Here is a 16,317-nt window from a genome sequence, read left to right as displayed (position 1 = left end):
TAAAAAACGATTAAAGTTTAAAAACTTATATTACAAAACACTAAAAAAAGTAAAAAACAAATGTAATTATTACATAAAAATAATATTTAATTATTATGTTTTAATATTTGAACAAGATTAATTCTATTAAATCTTAATTATAATTTTATAAAATGTTTTTTATAATTAAAAAAATATTATATTTTTATTATTTTGTATAAATTAATTTAACTACTTAAAAATTAAATGAAAATATAAAAAACAGTTTTTATCATATTTATATAAAAAATACAACTATGTGAATTTTTTTTCCTTTTTTTACATGGAAGGGTAAGGTTATATTAAATTATATATATCATAAGATGCTCATTTTAACTGTTTTAAAATATAATATGCATCAATCATAAATATTATAAATTGATGGATGATAATTCAATATAAAATCGTTATGGAAAATAAATAAAAGTATAAAAAACTACTTCTATTAATATAAATTAAAATTTTAATAATATATAATAATGAAAAAAAAAATAATTTTTTATGGAAATGAAATAATTTCTTATAATATACTTTTTATTAATACATGTTTTTTAGACATTATAAAAAATCCTTTCATAGATCTTTATTGTGTTATAAATGATGTCGCTTTGTTGAATCTTGATTTATATTGCGGAATTTGCATTTTATAATTGTATATTAAAATATATATAAATTTATTTCATTAATATTACAAAATATGTGTATTAACACGCCTATTTATAGAGTATGCAAATTACTCAAAATGAATCTGATGATAATTTTATAACTTCATATATAAAATGCTTTTACAGTTTTTTCGGGGAAACTATAATTTAAATTAAAAAATGGAGCATTCAAATAAGAGGTTTTGTTATATAAAAATATTCATAAAATGAGCATATTATGACATATATAATTTAATATAACCTTAACCCGTGAACCCTGAGAAGATTAATACATAATTTCAGGAATTTATTTATTATAAATAGTAATGATTGTTTATATTTTATATGTATATTTATAGAATAGATAATTTTTCATTTTAATGTAGATTCTGTCTTATAACTTATTTTTATGTTTGCTCTATTATTGATCATTTTACAAAATATAATTGTATCAAACACAGTAAATAGAATAACATCTACACACCCAAGTTAATCAAATACATTATAATGAACCTATATTCCATACACAAAGTGGTATTATTACTAATTTTAAAAATCCTCTATTGCCAATTTAAGAAATCGATTGTCTACTTTCCATATGGAATATATATATCCATTAAGCAATATTATCATATAAAAAACATATATACACATCTAAATAATGTTTTTCCAGAAATTTACGTAATAATGCTTATACAATTAAAATTGGTTCAACAGCATTTTAACTTAAAATGATATTCTAATACTATATTTGATTCTTCACTTTTTTGCCCTTAAAATTGTCTTACATATAAAGAGACAGCAAATAGTAAATGGTTATTACTTTAATTACCCATTTATTAATTATAAGAACAAAAAAGCTAATTAAAAGTAAAGTTATTACATAATTAATTTTAATTCGTATTAATTCACAAAATAATAATATATATATACCTTCAAATGGCAACTAAAATCATTATATGCAAATTTAATTTAAAAAAAACAATTTGAAACAAAAAAAAATATGCATAATGTAAAATGATATAATATATTTATTATTATCTCTTCTTGTTTTGACTTAAAAAAGTCATCGAAAAAGTTACATTTATGCTTATAAAAATGCAAAGCAATAATTAGTATAAACATTATTAAAGCACATATTATATTTCATCTCCTTATTCGTCTTCATTATTCGCTCTTAAGTTACAAATCCAATCAATAATTTCTTTTACAATTTCTTCATTTCCTGGCTTTGTTGTTGTATCATGATTCATATTCTCAACAGCATGAAATTTTTTATCAGTAACATTTGCTCTATTATAAAACGAAACTGCCCATTCATAAGAACAAACAGTATCATCATTTGAGTGTACAAATAATAAAGGAATATTGCTTGGCATATAATTAATATTACAATCCAATGCGGTTGTTGCTTTCATAAGTTCAGCCATATATTTAAAATTTACTACATTTCTATTTTTAAATTTATCATATTTACATGCAATAGCATCATATTCGGAATATTTATATAATGATTTTCCCGAAAATCGTACACAAGGTAAGATACGACGTAGGAATTGTGTTATAGGTAAATAAAAATACTTAAATGATTTGTTTCCAGGATCCAATATTGATTTTACTCTTATCAGACCAGATAAAGATACACAACCTTTAATATTTAATTTATCTAAATAATTATAACATCCTTCATCTTTATAACTAGCAATAGTATTTGCCGTAGAAGAGGTACTAGGATAAGAATTATCGGAACTGTAATCATTAGAATTATTTATAGCACACATGCCATTGTCAATTTCATCCATATTAGTAGAATTTCCTAACATAATGCTACATTTTTTATAGTTATTTGACTCTCCAGCATTGATGTTATCTCGTTTTTCTTTATTTAATAATTGTAATATTCTTAAAGCAATATTTCCTCCCAGTGAATATCCAACAATATATATTGGAAGCTTTTTTTTTTTAGTTGTTACTATATTATGAGATTCATAATTCGTTTTATTATCATTTGAGATTTCATCTTGAATGTGATTCATATATTGCATTACATCATCAACTAGATCATCATAACAACTAAAATCGCCTCTTATATTTTTCCATGCTTGTGATTCACCATGTCCTTGCAAATCCAGGGCATATACTGAATAACCACTTTGATTAAACTTTTCAATCCAACTATCTTTATAAATATAGTAATTATCAGTGTCTACTACTAAACCGTGATTTTTATTTGGCATTTTTATATTTATTTTCATAAAAGTTAATCGAGTATGAGATTGGAACCCATGTAATAACAATACAGCTCCGAAAGCATTCTTAGCTAGCCATCTATATGTTTTTAAGAGTAAACCCTTTTTATTACAGAACCAACTCGTCTTAGGATCGCCATCTAATTTACTTAGTGTATTACTTTTTAATTCATCACTATTCAATTCGATTTCTTCCATCACTCAAGTTATGAAATATAACAATCCATATTACAACTAAAAAAATACATATTTTTTATAGCCAAAATATATGCATATATATAATTAAAATTTTACTTTTCAAATGTATGTATATAGATTATTAACACAAGCAGTATACCATATTAAATTTTATTACGGCTTTATACAAATTTAAATATACAAGCTCTGTATACATATTACATTAGCATCAAACAATATTAATAACATTTCATGCATATTATAATAATACAAAAAATCGTAAACAAATTATAAGAAATGAAAAAAATGTATAATTATAGTTCTTTATCTCATTTTCGATGTTTTTTCGAGTATTTCATGCAATCAGAATGAAATTGCCACTGATATGCAAAATTATACAAATTATAATATATTGTTTGTTTTTCGGCAATATATTTTTGGTTTTATTTAATTTTCTTAATTTCGGTAATTAAAATATGGTATAAGAAAAAATATATATTTAAAATATATAATTGTTATATATTATTTTTTTTATTAATAATTAATGATTTATATAATGCTTTTACTTAAAAAATATTAATGATCAAATGTAATATGCATAATATATTTATTTATAAAAGCAATGAAAAAAAAACGACAACCAAAAAATATTTTTTAATTTTTACTTCGATATAATAACAAGTATATTTAAATTGGTGTAAATAAAAAAATATATATATTATTAATCTAATTTTTTAATTATAACGAGTATAAAATATAATAATACCTTAGAAATATTACTAATATATATAATACTTTAGAACTGTTAATGATTCATGGCATTAATTATACATTATAAGAATATCTATAAAAAATTCACATTTTTTTTTATTTAAAGCAACAAACGTTTTATTTACCTCAAAATTATTGTCTACAATTAGTAACATATTTCTAAAATTTATGGAATAATTTTAACCATAAACTTTACAAACAAATTTAAAAAGTTAATTTTTTTATTTTATATGTTTATAATTTTGATTATTATCATAATTGAGTCAATATATATGCTATTATATTTAGAATTAATTAGCATAATAAAAACGACCCAAAATAGCAGAGAAAAAATGAATCTATACTTTTAAATATTCTCAAAAAATATATATATAGTGTTTTTATGGGCTATTCTTCTAATTTTTTAAATTATCAAGACGTGAAAAAACGAATGCGTTTAATACATTTTATTATTTAATGTTTGTATGTATATTATAAACACTAAAAAGTATTACGTTATATAGAATATCCAAAAAATAAACTTAAAAATATATTTGCATTACTATGTAAAATACATTAAATTAGGTCTGAGGAATGTTTCTAAATAAGAACGAAGATCATTAGACATAAAATAGTAAATAAAATGCTTACTCTGTGTTTTTTCTCTATGTTTTACATGTTGGGTTTTGTTTTTGGGAATCTGTATTTTGGGTCTGGGTTCTGTACTATGGGTTATAGTTTTGTTTTATGGAATCTATTTTTTGGGTTAGGGTTATATTTTTGTTAAGTTGTTTATAATTTGATAATATTCATTGGCTTGTAAATGCCGACTAAATGCATGTACTATCATATATTTTTAATCACGAGATGAAGTTCAAAAGTCCAAATATCCAACCCAAAAGTGATGTAATCATTAATATGAAAGAGCTTGGATAACATTTTTTCATGAGTTATAATATATATAATTGAGCACTAATATAAATTTAATATGATTAAAATAATATGGCGATATGCATATATTAATATATAAATTGGGTATACACTTATGAAGCCGTGTTATCTATATCAGAATTTCCTATTATATAAACCTTATTAATCATCGACTATATTGAATTATAACAAAATATGTTTCATTATTTGATAAAAAATTTTATTTAGTAAAACTTACTATTTGTGTCACTATTATTTTGATTTAAATTATATTACGTCAATTGAACTGTAATAGTAGTATTATATATGTGGATGATCATGAATTATAAGATGGTTAATTTGGAACAATTGCCTACATTATAATATACCTTCAGGTTAATGGCTATATTTTTAATGTTAATTAAGCATATTACCAATATGTAATATACAGTCATAAAATATATGGCATGGAATACCGATCGAGAATCGACAATATAACATTGTCTATAAAATATTATTGTGCATCTATCATTTTTAATAATACAATAAAGATCATACAATATATGCAATATGTTTTCAAGTTTTAAATGTTGTTACTATTCCTTTTTGTATTTCCTTAACATTTGTATTAATATTAATTAGCATTAATAGAAATATTTCTATAAACTTTAATTTATTTTCCATAAAGACACAATATTAGATTAATCATTATTAAATTTTAAGCATTATAGTTTTGAAGTACAAATAAATTATATTTTTAAATAGTTAAAAAATAAAATATAAGTATATTAATAAAATTTCATATAATATTTTGTTCTAATAATTATAAATAATATGATAGATATAATAGTGTTATTAATATATGCCTATATATATAAACTAGTAAAATATCCTATCAAGAACTAATATTGAAATATGATTTTATTGTGAAAACCTCATATAATTAAATATTTTTTATCGAAAAAGGTACATAATATTTATTTTTATTTGAATTAATAACATTCTTATTAGGTTATTATATATATACAAGCTCTGAATCTATAATTTAAATATATTGTTATTACAAAATAATATATATGTTCTAAAATACTTGATTAAAAAACTATGAAGCACGGGAATATTATGCATTGATTTAAAGTATTTTTATTAAGCACATTAAATATTCTGTTGCACTACACAGTGACATAGCAGGAAGCAACAATGATAACAATAGATAAAGTATTAAACACGAAAATATCATTAAATTAATTTAAATCCGTTGATATATATTAATTACATATATTATTTAAAACTTAAAAGATGCAGAAGATAAATAATTATTATTATAATTTATACTTAAGTATAATTTTAATGTCGTAATATTAACACTACAAAGCCTATATATTATTAATTCTATTAATAATTTGAATAAAAATATTGTTTTTTATATTGAGCTAAATTTTTCATTATAAAATATGTAATATATGATATTTTTAGTTTCTAAGTAGCAATATGCACTATAATGGTAAATCCACTTATATTCTTCCCAAAAGTTTATTATTACCACTAAATAAAGAGCAAATGTTAAAATCACAAACCTATAAAATTTAAGTAAATCATAAGGAAATAATTTGATTGAATTTTTTTTATAGCTTAAGGCTGGAATTCGTATTTATTTATATATACTAATTTTAAAACACAATTCGGTGCCATATTATTTCAATTTGTAATTGGTTATATTAACTTTAATTGCACATTTGTGTTTGATTTTAGAAAGATGCACATATGAAGTGTAACATTATTTATTAAAATTTATTTATATATTAGGAATATTTACATACAAAGTTATTGCACATTCTAAATGGGGTACTCATTATACTATTAATTAAAATATAAATACAAACTAAATATCATATATTTAGGAAAATTGATAACAATAAGTTATTTTTTGTATATTATAAATTAAATAAACAATTTGATTTACATCTATTGGAATTAATGATAAAAATGTAATATTCATACGGAATAATAACTTATATCAATATATGATATCAACAATGAGATACGAATATATTTTAACAGTTATATTAATAATACATTTCTATTTCTTTATATATTTATAGTAATATATTCTCATAAATCAGTTTATTAAAAAAAGAAAACATATCGTTTTTCTAGATGCTTAACTTATAATTATAAGGGCATATGTTTACTTAAACACATTACAAGGCCACGCATAATTATTTAATGGTATAATTTCAAACTATATTAAAAATAATGGCCTTAAATATATATATTTAATTTATATATAAGACGAAATATGTTTAAATAGATTAAAACGTACGGTGGTTTAGATAAATTGCCACAAAAAGTAAACATAATGTTCCTTTAGTAACGATATTATATAGTATTACATATTAATTTAAATATTCAAAATAATAAGAATGTGCTTAATTACAGCTCGTATTGGGTTCAGTATATATTTTTTAAATAAAATAATATGATGGAAAATATAAACAGATTAAAGATAAAATATCATTACAATGGCTGATAAAGCAGTAAGTATATTTTTTTAAATAAACACCGGTCTTTATATTGCTTGAACGTTACACTATCTACAAATTACTATTAAATTGTATTTCAACAACACTTTATTGGTATTTATTTTTATTTAATTTTTAAAAATTTTTTTTAGTGTACACTACTTCGCGAGGTTGATGCATATTTTAATAATGAAAATGTCAATGAGGAAAAATTTAATAATTCTGGTTTATTCACATATAGATGTCCTCGAAAAGGAAAAGAATATATATGCACAACAAATAATGAAAGAATTAACACATTGGGCGTATATTTATACGAAAATTTGAATAAAATTTCAAAGGATTTTAAAGGGGAAGGAAATGAAGCTAACCGGCATATTGAGATTTTTATGATGTGGCTAAGCGGCAAATTATATAAGTTAGAAAACAACAAAAGCACAACATTGGAAGAATCTTATAAAAAGTATTTAGAGAACAATATGCCTAGTTTTAATTATTGGAACGTTTTAGGTAGTAAAAGGGAATATAAGATAGCTAATGTTTGGTATATGAGTAGATTGTATAGCTTACTCGAGTGTATATGTAGTATAGTTATTGAATATGGCAAAAGCAAAAGAAACAAGCAAATTGAACAAATTTCCCAACAATGCTACCAGAAATTTATTAATATTTATAAAGATGTTAAAGAATGTTATTCATATTTTCATTTATTAAAGTTCTTAAAAAATATATATGATGTTATTAGAAATGATGCTATTAATGAAACCGTTGCTAAAAAAAAAGATATTAAAAATAAACTCCTTACAGATAATGGTATTAGAAAAGCCTTTGCTTCCCATATAAAAGATTCAAAACAAGTATTAGGAAATGTATTGAATGCTTTAACGATTTCTCTTAAAGATCTAACTCCAAAAGATTGGGATCAAAGGTTTTTGGATGAGTCTGATCAAACAATTGATTTATATACTAAAAATTGTAATGCATTACATTCTGAAATTTCGAAACAGGCGAAAAAAGATATATCAAAAAACCCATCGACAGAACAATCCCAATCAGGAAGTAATAAATTAGAAACACAACAACAAGCAGAAGCACCAACAGCACTACCACCACCTCCAGAACCACAAAAACAAGATTCACCAACTCCACCACCACCACCAGAACCACAAAAACAAAATTCACTATCTCCATCACAACCTCCAGAACAACCAAAAGATAATCAAGAGAAAGCACCATCACCACCTGCAAAAGAATCATCTCAAATTCAATTACCAAATTCCCTCCAATCACAAGAACAAAAGTTAGAAACTAACCAAGAAGGTTCAGGTAAATTATCAAAAGACCCACCAAGTAATGAAAAGATACCAGAATCTCCCCCTTCTTTGCCAGGAGGCGAAAAAAAAGAGCCAGAAAATATCAAAGCGCCAACACCAGGTGGGCAAAATAATGATAATCCACAAGCGCCAACACCAGGTGGTCAAAGTAATGATGATCCACAACCGCCAACTCCTACGCAAGATCTTGGATCACCAGATAGTAAGCAAGTAAACCATCCTGATTCATCCCCTGAGAAGCAATCTCAACTGCCAGTCGATTCTAGCAGTAAAACGGCTAATTTGGGAATTATGTTAAAAGGCCCTGGAATCACTATCGAAAAAAAGATACCACAATTATTAAAAATCAAAGATATATTTAAAGGATATAACCGTCCTGAAACTGTAATTACAGTTATTTTAATACCAATTATTACATTAATTATTTATAAGGTAAATAAAAAGAAAATTATGAAGTATACAATTTTTAAAATCTTTTTCCACTATAAAATATTATATATTTCTCCACATTTTTATGTTAGTATTTGTCTCGTGAACGGACAAAAAAATCGGAAAAAAAAAACATGAAAAAAGTTATAAATTTAGCTTATGGAAAAAGAAAGACACAAATAATTATACAATCATGTGATAGGACCAAAAATCTAAAACCGGTTATAAATTCAGTTGACAGAAAAAAAGATTCATTATTAAATATACACAAACTTATGCAAGCCGATTCTATACCATTTATTAATTTATTTTTTTTGCTAATTTTTTTGTCTATAAAAGAAAATACGATTTTTTGGAATTATAAATTTAATTAATAACTTTTGTTTTGGCGGTAATATTTTATGAACCTTATTTTAAAACTCAATAAAATATTAAAAATGATAAATAAGTAAATTTATTTATTATTATAGATAAATAAACTCATAAGTATAATTAAAATATATATTTATGTAATTATAATACGAAATTATATATTACTATAATTTATATAAATGTGATGTTGTTAGAATGATTCACTTAAATTTCAATTTATTTATATAAATATAAGAATAAAAACATTATTAAAATAATGAATGGATAAAAAATATTTTTTTTATAAAATCATTTATTGTTGTAAAAATTCATAGTAAAATTTTTAAAAATTGCCCCTATAAGCCCATGCTATATGTTACATACAATTGCTTTCTATGAATATTCAATAAAAAATTATATATGATACTTTCTAACATAAATATATAATTATATGTTTTATTGAATTAATAATAAATCAGTGGAATATAATAGTGCATTATAAATGATCAATGTCACATATTTTGTTAAAAATACAATTTAGGATATACGGTTTTATGTTATAAAAAATTGGATCGATGGAAAAAGGGCTAAAGCATCAGTTATATTAAATGTCTTTTTATTATTCCATATTAGTATGAATTATATTATCAGTGTTTGTAAATCATCGTTTTTTTAATATAAAATAGTATTGTTTTATCATAGAACTTTTAATAAATTACTTGAATGCATATACATTGGTAATTATAACAATAGAATATATGAGATAAGATGAGCAATGGAGAAAATTTAGAAAATATTTATATATTAAAAGAGAAATACATCATATATTTTTCCTCTTAAAGTGCAATATAGCAACCTAATTGCACATAAATTTCTATTATGCTTTAAAAATTGCATCAACACTTATTTGTGTTATATGTTTAATATTTACTAAGTATTATTTTAAAAATAATCTGTATTTAAAAACTTATTTAAGCTTATAAATAACTCAATAAACACGGTTTCAGTTCTAATTGTTGTTTTAAACTATAGAAAATATGCTCAAAATGTATTATAAAATAACCCAATAAGGTATATTTCTAAATTGATGTACGTAGGAATAATAATAAAGTTATTGAACACATTAAAATGGATTATGAATTTATCTATATTAAATAAAAATAATTTAATTTTATGTGATTTGCACAGGAAATGGAGCATGCGACATAATTTGAAAATACTATAATTTTAGAAAAGACTATATTATATATTATAAGAAACAAGTATATAAAAATGCAATCAATCTTATTAAATAACTATTTATATGCTTTTAAGAATTATCATAATAATAGCATTTTTGTATAAAATTCATCATATATGCATATGGTAAAAGTGTATTAAGCAACCTTCTATTTAAGGTGATTTAGTCAATTGCCATAAAATAAGTATAATATGATTTTAGTAATATTACTATATTATTATTTTATATGAAGTTAAAATTAAGAATAATATGTTTAACGAAAGATAATTGATATGTAAAGAGCTTAAGTAAATACAACATATATTTTATGAAAAATACATTTATTATCATCCAACATAATTTCCAAATTATAACAGAATTTCATCACAATGGATAACCTGGTATATAATTTTTTAAATAAGATATGCTCTTCGCATGTGATTCATATGTTAGACCACCTATAAATTCATTAATCTTCATTTTAGTAACATTTACATTAATACGTTTTTTTGTTTAATTCGTAAAATATATTCGTAGTGTGAAGCAATTGATCAGATCGATGAAAAAATTACCTTGGATACGAATGGATCGAAACAACTTTTTCATTATAATACGGGATCATACCCTTATTGTATTAATGGTGAGGGGGGGACGCAAGAATGCTTTTCTTATGAAGTAATAGTTAGTTCTCTTTTTATAAAAATGGTGAATCATTTTATGAAGGGTGATGATTTAAAAAATAATAAACTTGCCGAATATGCTATTTTATGGTTATGTTATAAACTAAATAAAAAAAAAGAAAATGAAATCAGTAATCTGAATGATTTTCATAATAAATATATAAAAGGGAATGAGAATCATATTGATAAAATAAATGGTGCTGGATCTTATAATAGTTATAAGAATATTATAAATAATAAAAAGTATTTGAATACTATTGATATTAAAGAAATGTCTAAATTTTATGTTCCATTAAAATCATTATGCAAATTGTATACTGAATATAGCAAAAAAAAAAAAAATTACACAACCTGTTCGCAAGATGCTCAAGATTTTGCTAAACATTTTGAAGATCTTAATCAAGATTCTAGTATTACTGAAAATATTTCATATAGAGAAATATTGTCTAGTTTGTCAATTGATTATGATGATTTTAAAAATGAATGTGCTAAAAATTGCAGTTATTGTAACGATATTCCAACTCTTTCAGAGATAAAAACCCCACCAAGTTCATCGATAGCAAGCAAATTAATTCCAGTTTTATTGACATGTTCAATATCATTTTTCTTGGGGATTGCTTATAAGGTAAATAATAAGAAATTTAAAAATATAATATTTAAAAATTATTATCGTGATTCCTTACATGTGATTATCAAAAAATGTATATACGATTACCATTTTATATTAGTATTCATTATTTGGATTTGATAAACGGCGTCAAAGACAATATTTAAGAGAAAATCTAAAAAAATAAAGAATAAAATGAATTATTATATATGATTCGAAGAGTAGAAATTATTCCAGGAGTAGTAATAATGATTGATATATGTTAAGAAGCTGTCTATTTGAAAATAAGTAATTTTGGCGTTTATAAGAATATTTAAATAATATAATCATTAGAATACAAAGTTATTATACACATTGATTGCATTTTTGTACTGTTTTTGCATATTTTTTGTACAATTTTTATGTTGTGGGTCAGTGTTAATGCTGTATTTTGTGGAACCCATGTATGGGTTAGGGTTAAGTACCCCATATATTTAATTCTGTATAATTTTTAATAATTTGATAATATTTATTAGTTTAGCGAATTGTTTTTAATGTGTATAAGAAATAAATTATTAAAATTTATAGAATTTGTATTTTTTAATATGTACATTAGTATTGATTATTTGTATTCTGCAAACAGTTTCAAAGACAAACTTTAAGGAACAAAATGCAAATAATAAAGATAAAAGGAAATGATATGTATATTAATTTGAGGATGATGATCGATATATTTTATGATATTTCTATATTGATATATAATTAATTATTAAATTTTAAGTTTTATGATAATAATAAAAATAATATAACTACGAAACATAAATTTTTAACGGTAAAAAAAGTGACCGAATTAATATAAAGGGTAAATCACAAAACATGATTGAATTATAGAATTAATTATTTGATTTTGTCACGAAATTAAACAAATTCTATATATTTAATTAAAAAGAACAAAAAATTATATACTAAACAACCATTTAAAAACAGTCAAAATGCCGTGATGGCAATTTAAAAAGGTACTAGGTATAAAGATATATTAATTACATTAATATGTGTATCCCAATATTAAGTGTTGAAACACCTTTACTTGGAGTATATTGTTATTCATTGGATATAATGCGCTGTGCTAACTTTAGGATTTTTGTATATGCAATCTCTCTATCTCTTTTATTGTGGGCAACCTCGGTAGAATTGCCAGCATCATAGATCTACGAAAAAAATAAATAAATATATTAAATATCTCAATATTTTGTATGTAAATATCATATAATATATGACTTATAGAGAAACTAAATTTTGATAAATCCTAAAATGAGAAAAAATGATTATGTTATTATTTTTTGAGATTGCTTACAGCGTTGATATAAGTAACATGAACTTGATCATCATCGCCTTTTCTAATTACAAATCCGGATAAATTATCACCATATTTGTTTAATGCTTCCTCAGGATCAATGCCAAGCTCGAATAATTTTTGATTTTTGTAAACTTCTTCCAATCTAGTTTCTTGATTGATTTCACCGTCATAATTTAGAATTCTTGAAGGGCATACAATTACAGTTATCTCTGGTAGCTACAAAATTAATGAATAAAAAATATATGTATTGTGTAAATTAATGTATAATAATATGAATAATAGAATTTTTCGAAAAATAATGGGAAAAAAATGTGGTTACATAAATTCTTGAGCCTAAAGTATATATTTTTTTGAGTGGTGTATTATTAGGATCTGGGTTATGTTTTTCAAATAAGGCCGTATTTATGCAGTATACACGAACAACTTTTCCTAACAAATGATCATTTTGCAGATATAAATGAAATATTATGAATATAACAAAACATTAATGAAAATAATGGACAAAGATTAGTAAAATTGAAAGATGCGTAAATAGTGATAAGGTTATATTAAATTTATTGATTATTTTTTATGTACCCTGAATAATTTTTTCATCTGGATTTTTTTCATATCTGAAATCCCAGTATTGCCTATATACAGTAGGGTACTAATGAAAAAAAAATATATGGATAAATATAATAATGATTATTTAATTTTAAGTTATTTTTATATGTTAAAAATTGGTTATTATTTTATACCTTAGAGGAAGATGGAATGGTAAAATCAAGTCTTCCAATATCCATATTTCCAATTTTCTTAGTATATATTATGTTTCCATTTTCTGTAGAATAGGTTGAGTAATCCTGTACATTAACCTCAGAAAGTTTTATTAAAAGATCTGAAGATTGTCGTGCATAATTTGTTACTGCTAAAGCTTCATCGAGGTCGACAGAAGCCTCATCTCTGTATTGATCATATCTTTCATTGGAAATATTATTGGTGAAAGTGAGATAATTTTTAATGGGTAAAAAAAAAAGAAAGAAATGAATTTATAAAATGGTAATATGAATATTTAATAATTATGAATTCATGGATTTCGCGATTATGCATATTTATATTATATTTTTTCATTTTTTCATACATTGATCTTGGTCTATAGCGGAGGGTGCCGTGTTTCGTACAATTATATGCAACAGTTTCGGTTTCGCTTGCAAAAGTTACATTTTGCATATATCCTGCGATACTAAAAAGTGCTAAATAAACCTTAATATATGTTTTATTCATTTTTGCATTTGATAAGTAAAATATTAATTTAAAAAATGTAAAAAGACGCTATATAAGTAGATTTAAAATAGAAGAAAAGAATATGCGAAAATTTTATAAAAAATTAATAAATATTTAAAAATAAAAAAATAAATTTATATAATCATTTAAACGGCAAATTTTTTATTTAAACGAACTCATTGTAAGAGAAGAAAAATAACGTACAAAAATTATATAGCACCAAAATTATTATTATTTTAACTTTTCTAGATTATAATAATATTTAAAAAGCTAGCTTTAATTATATATAATATATTTTATTGTTACGTGTTATGGACATATTCATTTTTTTTTATAGTTTTCTAGCCAAAAATATATATAATATATATATAGGACATTGCTTGCGCTTACTTATATTATCTTGAAAAAAAAAAGATATGCTTACATACGTGAATTATTTAATGAAAACCAACCATTTAAAATGTAATGAGAGCAACAATATAAAAAGTAAATATTCGTTTTAATCTATTTTTTCTAATATATGATTTGGGACAGTTATGGTTATATATAAATTTATAATGAATAATAAACGGTTACAGCGGAATAGATATAATAGTAATTGTATAAAATATATAGTTATTGTTTTGTTATTTTTCGCCTTTATTTGAGTATACTTATTTTTTATATTTTTATGTATTAATGAATTTAATTTATCTAAAATTATATATATTATTTATATATGGTTGCAACAATTATAACTACAATAACAATATTTCAATTCATCATAATATCAGTATGCTAAATTTTTCGGTATGGCTAATCACTGTTTTTTCAATTTTATTTTTAATTTTTAATTTTAATACTCTGACCCATATTATTCGTTAGACGGTCAAAATTCTATATTATCGATGATAGTAATGATATACATTATTTCTTACAAATTGATACAAATTATAATAAAATATTTTTTATGTAGCAAAATAAAATATAAAACAATACAAAATATAAAAAAATATATAAAATAAAATTAAATAAAAATGCAATAAAAATAAAATAAAATTTAAAATAAACTATAAAGTATTTATATACTATTTTTTTTTTTTAATTATTTTTTTCTTAATGGTAGTGTTCGAAATATAAATGTTTTTGTATTATGTACATTGTAGTTAGGATTCAGGAATATAATTACATTTGATTTTTTATAATATTTATTAGTCTATTTAATTTATTTAATATATATAATAAATTATTAAACGAAAAAACACATATATTACAACATCTGTATTTTGGTCGATAAATGCGGCATACATCTGCAATACATAAAGGGGGCATAAGCGTTAATATGAAAAGGAATAAAGCAACAATACATATTCATAAAGTATAACACTTACATTTAATGTATAAATTAAATATTAAATATGTTGAAGTATATATCGGTATTTTGTATTTGTTGTTAATTTTGAGTTCGTCGATATATTGAGGTTTAGGGGTTTAGTTCTATATTGAATTATATATATCATAATATGTTCATTTTAACCGTTTTAAAATATAATATGTATCAACCATAATCTTATAAATTGATGGATGATAATTTAATACTATATCTTTAAGGAAATAAATAAGACCATGCAAAACAATTTTTATTAATATATATTAAATTTTAACAACAGGGTTTAGGGTTTAGGGTTTAGGGTTTAGGGTTCAGGGTTTAGGGTTTAGGGTTTAGGTTTAGGGTTCAGGGTTTAGGGTTTAGGGTTAGGGTTTAGGGTTTAGGGTTTAGGGTTCAGGGTTTAGGGTTCAGGGTTTAGGGTTTAGGGTTTAGGGTTAGGGTTTAGGGTTTAGGGTTTAGG

General features: G+C 22.5%; 4 protein-coding genes across 4 annotated transcripts; 2 read left to right on the top strand and 2 right to left on the bottom strand.

Moving 5' to 3' along the window:
- Positions 1 to 1,816: 1,816 nt before the first annotated feature.
- Positions 1,817 to 3,109, bottom strand: PCHAS_1100400 (lysophospholipase, putative; the record flags this gene model as incomplete). The annotated part of the gene is made up of 1 exon (XM_016798498.1): positions 1,817 to 3,109. One exon carries the CDS (start codon positions 3,107 to 3,109, stop codon positions 1,817 to 1,819), a length of 1,293 nt encoding a protein of 430 aa, XP_016653895.1.
- A 4,160-nt stretch (positions 3,110 to 7,269) lies between these two features.
- Positions 7,270 to 9,406, top strand: PCHAS_1100300 (CIR protein; the record flags this gene model as incomplete). The annotated part of the gene is made up of 3 exons (XM_016798497.1): positions 7,270 to 7,284; positions 7,422 to 9,035; positions 9,125 to 9,406. 3 exons carry the CDS (start codon positions 7,270 to 7,272, stop codon positions 9,404 to 9,406), a joined length of 1,911 nt encoding a protein of 636 aa, XP_016653894.1.
- A 1,585-nt stretch (positions 9,407 to 10,991) lies between these two features.
- On the top strand, positions 10,992 to 12,076 carry PCHAS_1100200 (CIR protein; the record flags this gene model as incomplete). Its single annotated transcript, XM_016798496.1, has 3 exons — positions 10,992 to 11,003; positions 11,140 to 11,907; positions 12,011 to 12,076. 3 exons carry the CDS (start codon positions 10,992 to 10,994, stop codon positions 12,074 to 12,076), a joined length of 846 nt encoding a protein of 281 aa, XP_016653893.1.
- Positions 12,077 to 12,968: 892 nt separating this feature from the next.
- PCHAS_1100100 (fam-a protein) lies at positions 12,969 to 14,488 on the bottom strand (the record flags this gene model as incomplete). The annotated part of the gene is made up of 6 exons (XM_016798495.1): positions 12,969 to 13,076; positions 13,223 to 13,441; positions 13,545 to 13,654; positions 13,802 to 13,871; positions 13,963 to 14,182; positions 14,346 to 14,488. The coding sequence occupies 6 exons, from the start codon at positions 14,486 to 14,488 to the stop codon at positions 12,969 to 12,971; spliced, it is 870 nt and encodes a 289-aa protein (XP_016653892.1).
- Positions 14,489 to 16,317: the final 1,829 nt, after the last annotated feature.

This window comes from Plasmodium chabaudi (genome assembly GCF_900002335.3).
Source record: "Plasmodium chabaudi chabaudi strain AS genome assembly, chromosome: 11".
NCBI classification, from domain to species: Eukaryota; Apicomplexa; class Aconoidasida; order Haemosporida; family Plasmodiidae; genus Plasmodium; species Plasmodium chabaudi.
The sequence above is the reverse complement of the archived record's forward strand: the minus strand, read 5'-3'. Positions and strand labels throughout refer to the sequence as shown.